Genomic DNA, 8,710 nt, shown 5'->3' on the forward strand with positions numbered 1-8,710 from the left:
GATGAAATCTCTTCATTCTTATCTTCAATTTTTTCACGCGTATTTGATTTGATAATTATCTCTATTCAGCACCAATAGAATCTGTATTTCTTGTTGAGCAGAGTCTGTGTTCTTCAATCTTTCAGACTCTAAATATTACAAGACTTTGAATACACAGATTCAATTAATACAGACTCAATTTATTTTACAGCTAAGACTTTTTGAGTCATCAGATTTACAAAATTCTTAACATATAAATACGACGATACTCCATATAATTTCGGGATAAACTTTCAGGTCCGAAAATTAAGGAACAACAGAGTTTAAAGCTCTGGAACACTTTTTCTACTACGGCCGACTTACGAAAAAATAAAGCTCTGGAACCCTCCACCATCGCCTCTAGCCAACGTCTTCTTCTCCGATAGATCCGTCCGTCCGTCATATTCCTGCACGTGTATCATTCTATTTTTCAAAATCTTTCAGTGAATAGTATATTCATTAGATAGGTATTGCCTTGGATCGCACGTTACACATTATTGTACGTACGGCAACTACAAACAGATCACGGAACCCTAATAATAATAACAATCATGGCGATGGCCAACCTTTTATTCCAACCCTTGCCGTTGATCCCGCCACAACGATTTACAAAACGGTCATCTTCTTCACGATATAAAACGCCTATCCTTTCTATTGCTTCAAACGCAACCTCAGTTTCTCTGTTTTCTCGTTCTCAACTTTCGATGCACGCCGAACAACCAGTTTTTGCCCTAAATAAGGTTACCTTAAATACATTAATATGATATCTTATATGTTTGCAGTTTGTAACGATGTTTGTTGTGTATTATGGTTAAGTAATGAACTAGGACTAATTAATTATACTTCTTTTTTTTTTTTTTTTTATTCAGGAACAAAAGGGTTTTGGTGGCAACATGAAGTGGACTGAGTTTGCTGGATTAAATTCATTGTCATCATATTGGGATGGTATCACCAATACAGATGAAAAGGTTTTTTCTGTTGATTGCTCTCTTCTTCATGGAAACTAATGTGTTTTTTTTAGGTTAAATTAATTATAGTCAAAATTATTACACTAATGAGTCATATTCTAACAAGGGTATGGCTCATTGCTTCTGTTAAGTCAAAAAGCTGTGTAAAATTGCATATTTTTAGACTAATTCATGGGAAGAAATATGATTTTTAACACTTACAGCCTAAACTGATGCTAATATTAAGTTCTGTGAACTCTTATAAAACAGAGATAGTTTGTTTTGTGTTAATTGTATGGTAAGGGTTAAGTTGCTCTATTATATTTTATGAAAATATAGATTATAAGGTTTTTATTGTATGTGCTAACTTGTAAGACGTCATAAGATAACTAAAAGTTGGACTCATACAATTGAACTTTAGGTAAAGTTTGATGAATATTCTTACACTTAACCCATATAATAAAGTCATGGGAGGCCCGGAGTGGGAACAAAGTGATCGACCGCTCGGGGCCCAAAGTTTTCATGGGCCCAATTTTTTTTATATACACAGACAATCAGTGATTTGAGAAACACAGGAACTAGGGAAACACAACTGAACAAACGAAGGTGAAGCACAATAGGCCCAAAACAACAATCAAAGGCCTCAGAAAAAAGAGAAATCAAAGTCCACTAGCATTCCTTTGAGCCTTTTTTAAAATAGCTTATATTATTCGTTATGGCCAAGGTCCTTTTTAAATAGCTTATATTATTCGTTAAGGCCTAAGGGCCTTTTTTTCACCTCGTTCAAGGTACTTTAATTTTCATGGCCGGTCTTGTAATAAATGTTTCTATAACAATAAAAGTCATTAACTTGGACTAAGTTTTTATATTATGTATGTTAATATCGAGTTTGATAAATGTTTAGTACGTATATACTCTGTTATACATGTGTAATATTACTGACTGTTTTGATGCCTTCGGAAATGTTTATCGTCCAACGTTAAAGTTTCAATGTCAATGGGCGAAAGACAGCAATGTTGCAGAGACCGACAATGGTATGTGGCTTTTACTCTTATTCTTTTGGTCTTAAACTCCTACAAACATGAATTATATTTCAAATGTTTTTATTTTTTTTTATTTTTTGTACTTGATTAAACTTGCTTAACTCTGAAAATATGGACATTTCTTCCGTCTCTCAATTTGGTCTCCTTTTGACTCTGAGTTCTGTTACAGGCACACAATCAGCAAAAACAAAGAGTGTCAAAAGTAAGAAACGGTCTACAAGTTATAAACTAAGGACAAAGATATACACAGTTATAGTTGGAGCTTCTTTATGCATAGTTGTAGCGATTTGCTCCTTTTCTATTCCAAAACAAGTCCCATACTCAGATCTTGTTGGAGGCATTCGTGATGGTAACGTGGTACAGGTTCAATTTGTAGAGAACTCGCGTGTGATCTACTTTAACACCAAGCCGGCAGTTGATCAAGATGCCGAAACTCCACAAAGTAAATCGGGACAAATAGGATTATTATCGAATGCAATTTCAAGCAAGTGGAATTATCACACTAGAAATGTCATAGATGATAAGCATCAGCTTATTAAGATGCTTAAGGATCAGGGTATTACATATGGTTCTGACCCTGAACTTTTGTCTGATTCTGCCAAGAACTTTTTTAATTTAACATTGCAACAAGCTCCTTTATGGATCATGGTATTGATTTCATGTTATCAGTTAAGTCATCAACTTAGTCTTGGGAAGATGAAAAAAAGAGATTCGAGTAAGCAACCAGCTGTAACATTTGATGATGTGGAGGGTGTAGATTCTGCCAAATCTGAGCTTCTTGAGGTAGCTACTTCGCCCTTTTTTTGGGTATCACATTTTGTTTGTGATTCGGTATTAAACTTGAATTTTAACTTGTGTAGATTGTCTCGTGCATCAATGAAGATAGTAAATACATGAAACTTGGGGCAAAGTTGCCCAAGGGAGTTTTGCTTGCGGGTCCACCAGGGACAGGTAAAACGTTGTTGGCCCGTGCTGTTGCTGGTGAAGCTGGCGTGTCGTTTTTTTCGATATCTGGTAGTGAATTGGTAGAAGTTTTTGTTGGTACCGGAGCTGCTCGTGTCAGAGATATCTTTCGGGATGCGAGAAAAAATTCACCGTCTATTATCTTCATTGATGAGATCGATGCAGTTGGTGGACAACGTGGAAGAACTTTGAATTGTGAGCGTGACCAAACTCTAAACCAGGTAAGAAGAACTAGAAACTAGAGGTTCCTTGATGATGATAGTACACTTTACTAGAGGTGGCAGTTTTAACCCATTTCTTGTAATGGGTATGGATAATAACTTGAGTTTTAATTTGTATCTTGTAAGTCAATTGGTTGAAATAATACTTCGCGGGCAGGGAACTAGTTTGAAAGTAGCTCATGTATTATTGAAAAACAAGACTTCAAATCATACTTGACGATTTTAGATTCTGGTAAGACAGTGATATTAGGCCACCCTATTCGTACAGAAAACGACCCATTTTGACCCGTTATCCATTTACATGACCACCCTTTTTTACTTTGTTTATCCGAAGTCTGAATCTGATTTCTTAAATGCTCAAGAATTTCAGAGATCTGGCGATTTTGGTATGTCGAGTGCAAACTTATTTTGGTTTTTTCTTAAATTTATTAGCTTTTGACTGAGATGGATGGATTCGAGAAGGATGCAAATGTGGTGGTTATAGCTGCTACTAACAGGCCCGAATCATTGGATTCAGCTTTAATGAGACCGGGTCGGTTTTCTAGGAAAGTACTTGTCGGGGAACCAGATGAAGAAGGTAGGCGTAAAATATTTGGTTTATATATGAGAGACGTCCCGATGCAGGAAGACAAGGAAGCCGTTTGCGATCTTGTTGCTTCTCTTACGTCAGGATTAGTTGGGGCTGATCTTGCAAATATTGCTAATGAATCTGCACTCCTTGCTGGCCGCAGAGGTAATTCTAAACTTAAGAAAAAAAAAAGAAGACATTTTTGTAAGTATTTATTTACACACACATGATAGTGTCTTGATTTAATGTCGGGGTGTGCTTTTAGGTGGTGAATTTGTGACAAGTGACGATGTTCTTCAAGCCGTTGCAAGAGCGACTACTAAGATTTATGATGAAGACAATGATACTGAAACTGAACCACCATCTGCATTTGGACCAATTGCTGTAGGAGATCAACGATTTTGGGGTGGACCCTCCATTGGATTTGGACTCCAAAACTGATTGAGCAGTTCAAAAACGTTCAGGATGGATTGTTAAATTATCATTTTTTACCAAGTCTTGAATTCTTCGTTTCTTGAAAAATATGTTTGTTGCCTTGTTGGCCGTGAGGAGATAGAGTGACAGTAGTAAAATAGGGTATTTGCTTATTATATACATGCTTTGGATTAATTTGATTGTCCCAAACATTAGGGGGTGAGGAAATAAATTATAACAAATTTCAATTCACATGATTTATTATTGATCCGTGTTCTTGTTAAAATTCAAAGATCACTAAATATGATATTACTTGTGATTTGCATTGTTATGATTTGCATTTTATCCATATGAAACATAAACAAGATAAGGATATTAAATTATTAATCAAGGGTTGAGAAAATAAATCTGTAGCAAACTAGGTGATCATATCGAATGTTGTTAAATGATATCAATTATTTTAAACTTAAATAAGTAGCATCACAAGTAAACTATGGTGACAACTAGACTAACAAACACCTATTTAAAAAAATATAAACATAGACTGGTACGTACTCCATTACTTTGGCAAATAAGGCCTACCTCAGACATTCAATCAACCGGTTTAGACAAAAAGTAGGGCAAGTCATCAGGTATCGAACTAGGGCTTGCTTCTGTAACAAACAAATACAATCCAATTGATAAATAATTGAATGGTATTACCCAAAATGTGGGTAGCAGATGGCAGAGAGCCCTTTACGTCATTGAATGAGGACGTGTCCAAAATGTTTAAAGTTATATATAGCTGTATATACATCTTGCATCCATCTATGATCTATCTTTATATAATCTTAACAAAATAATAAAAAGTTGACAATTTCCTGTTTTTATAATCATCCCTAACCTCATTTAAAGTACAGAAATGGATTCCTCAAAGGCACAATACAATGCTGGTCAAATTTCAGGCCAGACTCAGGTAAGCCCCAATTACCGATTAAGATTATTGTGTTATTTCATTTTGTTGATATGATTTCATAAGTCGATACAAATTTAGCGTACTGCAATTACGGGCAATGTTTCTTGCACACTCGCCACTTTTTATGTGCATAATTTGTGGAGTACTTTTATTTATGTTTTCAGGAGAAGACTAGTAACATTGTACACAAGGCAGATAATACAGTTCAATCAGCAAAAGATAACTTGCAAGAGGTTTGATCTCTACCATTTCCATTCATAAAAAGTTAAAACTGTTACATAAACAAAAGTTAAAGTATGTTTTTCAAAATTTGTTGTACATTCTGCTGTTGTGACGATAAGAGAAAACTCGAAAAACGGTTAATTTTTTTGTTTGGGTGTTCAGGGTGGTCAACAAATGATGGCCAAAGCAAAAGGAGCTGTGGAGGGAGCTAAAGATGCTACTGGGGTCAACAAATGATCAACTGTTGGATTTTTTTACTTGATTAGCTTGTCGTTTGATCTATGGTGCGATGACCTTTATGGCATTATAAATGTGTTTCGCATGGTGCGATTCAAATTTTTCTTGGTTACTATAATCTTGAACTTGTAAAGTTATCTCTTTACTCCACCTGACACAAACAGAGCATGTCAAGTAGGTTACATATATAACATGAGTATGCATATGTGTATAAGGCTTATATCTAATGGAAAAGAAAGGCTTTACAAAAATGGCTGCAAATGACTATTTAAGTAAGTTTTAAGTGCGTCATAAAATGATTGTGATTTGATCTTTATATGTTGAATTGTTGATGCTTGAGAATTAACCTCTTTGATCACGGAACCCACCCTCGCGACCGAGTGGTTCACCCCAATTGAGTGAGTTTCGATCCTTGGGGTCTACCATGCCCTCCTAAGAAGTCTCAATGATAGGTTTTACCGATCCGCATTCAGAAATTCGGCCTGGTCCACATCCCCGTATGGATTGATGGATCGGGTCCTTGTTATGCGGTTCAGGTTTCCGCCCGAAAAAGCGTGTGCGTGAAAATGATCGGGTGGGTAGTTTCTATCCCGTCAGTGATTCCAAACCTTGCCTTTCAAAAAGAGAAAAACCTCTTTGATCACGAGCGATAAAATGAAAACAGGGCACAAACATATGCGCAATTTATATTGAATTATTGTCGATTACAATTACAATGACAAAAAACAAACATGTAAATCCAACACATATTAAAAACAGCAATGACAAACTCTACAGTCTTTTCAGACTTCTTTTTCTAGCATCAATCTTCTTTTTGTCAGCTTGAGCCGCTTTAGCCAACCCACCTTCCTTCTTATGGCTAGCCATGGCAGCATGTGGTGCAGCAGCAGCAGATCCACTACTAACTCCAATCTCGACCAGTGTGTTCAGGGCGGTGGTTAGTGGCTCCTGACCACTTGACCCTTTCATGGTGTTCAACGAAGGGGCTAAAGGTATAGGCTGCACCACGGCTCCAGAGACCACAGTTTTTGGGTCAATGATACAAACCGAAGAGTTTGTCTGGTCAACGTTTATTGTAGCAGTTGATTCAGACATAGTCCCTGTTTTAAACTTTGGTTTTGGCTTCATTGCATGAATTCCAGTATACAGCCTGTGATCAAATAAACACTGCACATTAGTATTGGGTCAAAATCTTCTTGAAGACAATTAAAAATGTTGACTTTGACTACTTTCTGACCTGGCATGCCTTGCGTACTCTTCGTAGTTCTCAAGCAACATTTTGCCGGCCTGCTCGTTGAGCGCAGATTCAGGAAATGGTTCGATCAGCAAACATCTGACTACCTGCGACCAGAAGCTCGACAACAAGGTTTAGTCATATAATCCCAAAATGACTCAGGAAGTTGAAAACGAGATTCTAGAAGCTTACAACTAGAACATGACGTAAGCCAAGACTAGGGTTCCAATCCCTTTTCAACGTGTTTACACATATCTCGCCATTTGATGCAATGTTGGGGTGGAAGATCTTCGTCAAAAAATAACCTATAAAATGAAACACAAAAAAATGAATAACAATAAAAGAGTAAAATATGGATAAGATACGAATATGAATGAGATGAAACTTACACATACATAAATTTAGAAAAATGAAATAACTTTGAAGTTCTGACAAACCTTTTGGGGGTGAATGTGGAAAATCACGCGATAGATTTAACTTCATGCGAAAAACGCCATTTTCATATGGAGTGCCAGCTGCAAACAGAAAGTACTCGGGGAATATTTTATGTTTACTAACTATGTTGCTATTACATTACATACATACATTAAAACACACACAATCACATATATATGTGTAAGCTAGTAAATTACCTGGGCCGTCTATATCGGCAAATATTGTTGAAAAATCGTCATCGTTCACTCCTACTTTGATTCCCTCTGGAGGTGTTTCATCGAGATTCTTCAATTCTCTAGCAAGTTGTTTGATCACATTTGGAGGAAGATTCTCGTTGGTAGCCTGAAATTATTACATACCAAACATTTTTTAATGGAAAAATGTATATGAAATATGACAATATAAAATTCAAAGTTTATTGCAGTTACTGAAATAGATTGAAATTCATTTGACTATTGATGATTTTGGTGTGTGTGTGTGTGGTGTGGGGGGGGGGGGGGGGGGGGGGGAGGGAGAGAGGGGAGAGGGAGAGAGAGAGAGAGAGAGAGAGAGAGAGAGAGAGAGAGAGAGAGAGAGAGAGAGAGAGAGAGAGAGAGGGGGGGGGGGAGAGAGAGAGAGAGAGAGAGTACCATTTATTACAGAGAAGATACAAGACTTGAAGAGATGAAAACAATCACACAAACAGGCTTAACTTGTTTACAAACTTAAATTGTAAATGAAGTCGAGTAACCTGTTACGAACACGATTCATTTCAAAGTTAGTACAAACACATTGACAGATAATCTTTAAGTATAAGAATCATTTTACTAATACAGATGTTATGAAATCACTCACTAGCAATACCTATCCTCATCCTATTGTGAACAAACCTTATGCATCTTTTATCATTATGCAATAATCACACAAAATATTCAAAATCTAAACACACAGCATGACAGCAGGGACTAAATGTCAATTAAAGTAATTAAAAAACATAAAAAAAATTTAAGATCTCTCTAAAATTGTGTTTCGGATAGTAAAAACCCTATCAATGATTTCATTCTTGACCTAACCGTATCTTTTTAGAACCAAATTAACAAACTTTAGGTTAAAAGCAAACAAGGGCATCTTCTTTTCACAATAATAAAAAGAACCCTAATTCAAACATCTAGCGCAATTTATAAAATTGAACAATATTAAAGATCTAATTCGGAAAACATAAAAGAATGAAATTTTAACAAGTACTGACTTTGAATATGTATGAATTAAAATGAACAATAAATTATTACCTCAAATCAATAACCTTTGTTCACTGAGAAGAGCAGGAATCAAGAATATATTTCTTTAGAAAAAATAACAGAAATTGATTTCAAAGATTTCACAAAAATGATGTGAATTCAGTGAATCGGTCTCAGTTTCTATTGATTAATGAGCGTTCTTGGATTGGGGATTAATATATACTCCCCAGCAACAT

General features: G+C 35.9%; 2 protein-coding genes across 2 annotated transcripts; one reads left to right on the top strand and one right to left on the bottom strand.

The window, feature by feature from the left end:
• The first annotated feature begins 569 nt into the window (after nucleotides 1–569).
• On the top strand, nucleotides 570–4,256 carry LOC139900114 (probable inactive ATP-dependent zinc metalloprotease FTSHI 3, chloroplastic). The gene is made up of 7 exons (XM_071882915.1): nucleotides 570–758; nucleotides 888–986; nucleotides 1,870–1,999; nucleotides 2,178–2,791; nucleotides 2,869–3,192; nucleotides 3,625–3,925; nucleotides 4,026–4,256. The coding sequence occupies exons 1-7, from the start codon at nucleotides 570–572 to the stop codon at nucleotides 4,199–4,201; spliced, it is 1,833 nt and encodes a 610-aa protein (XP_071739016.1). The 3' UTR covers nucleotides 4,202–4,256.
• A 1,984-nt stretch (nucleotides 4,257–6,240) lies between these two features.
• On the bottom strand, nucleotides 6,241–8,710 carry LOC139896383 (ubiquitin-conjugating enzyme E2 22-like). The gene is made up of 7 exons (XM_071879017.1): nucleotides 8,526–8,710; nucleotides 7,887–7,987; nucleotides 7,455–7,599; nucleotides 7,260–7,337; nucleotides 7,015–7,127; nucleotides 6,826–6,929; nucleotides 6,241–6,738 (listed from the first exon to the last, which is right to left on the bottom strand). Exons 2-7 carry the CDS (start codon nucleotides 7,887–7,889, stop codon nucleotides 6,360–6,362), a joined length of 822 nt encoding a protein of 273 aa, XP_071735118.1. The 5' UTR covers nucleotides 7,890–7,987; nucleotides 8,526–8,710; the 3' UTR covers nucleotides 6,241–6,359.

This window comes from Rutidosis leptorrhynchoides, chromosome 3, assembly GCF_046630445.1.
Source record: "Rutidosis leptorrhynchoides isolate AG116_Rl617_1_P2 chromosome 3, CSIRO_AGI_Rlap_v1, whole genome shotgun sequence".
NCBI lineage: Eukaryota > Viridiplantae > Streptophyta > Magnoliopsida > Asterales > Asteraceae > Rutidosis > Rutidosis leptorrhynchoides.

Bases quoted from the DNA above. Each gene is read 5' to 3' on its own strand.
- LOC139900114 (XM_071882915.1), top strand. From the start codon at position 570: ATGGCGATGGCCAACCTTTTATTCCAACCCTTGCCGTTGATCCCGCCA. The intron at 759-887 runs GTTACCTTAAAT...TTTTTTATTCAG, and splicing joins CAGTTTTTGCCCTAAATAAG to GAACAAAAGGGTTTTGGTGG. The intron at 3,926-4,025 runs GTAATTCTAAAC...GTGTGCTTTTAG, and splicing joins ACTCCTTGCTGGCCGCAGAG to GTGGTGAATTTGTGACAAGT.
- LOC139896383 (XM_071879017.1), bottom strand. The intron at 7,338-7,454 runs GTAATTTACTAG...TTCTGTTTGCAG, and splicing joins TGCCGATATAGACGGCCCAG to CTGGCACTCCATATGAAAAT. The intron at 6,739-6,825 runs GTCAGAAAGTAG...ATTTGATCACAG, and splicing joins GAGTACGCAAGGCATGCCAG to GCTGTATACTGGAATTCATG.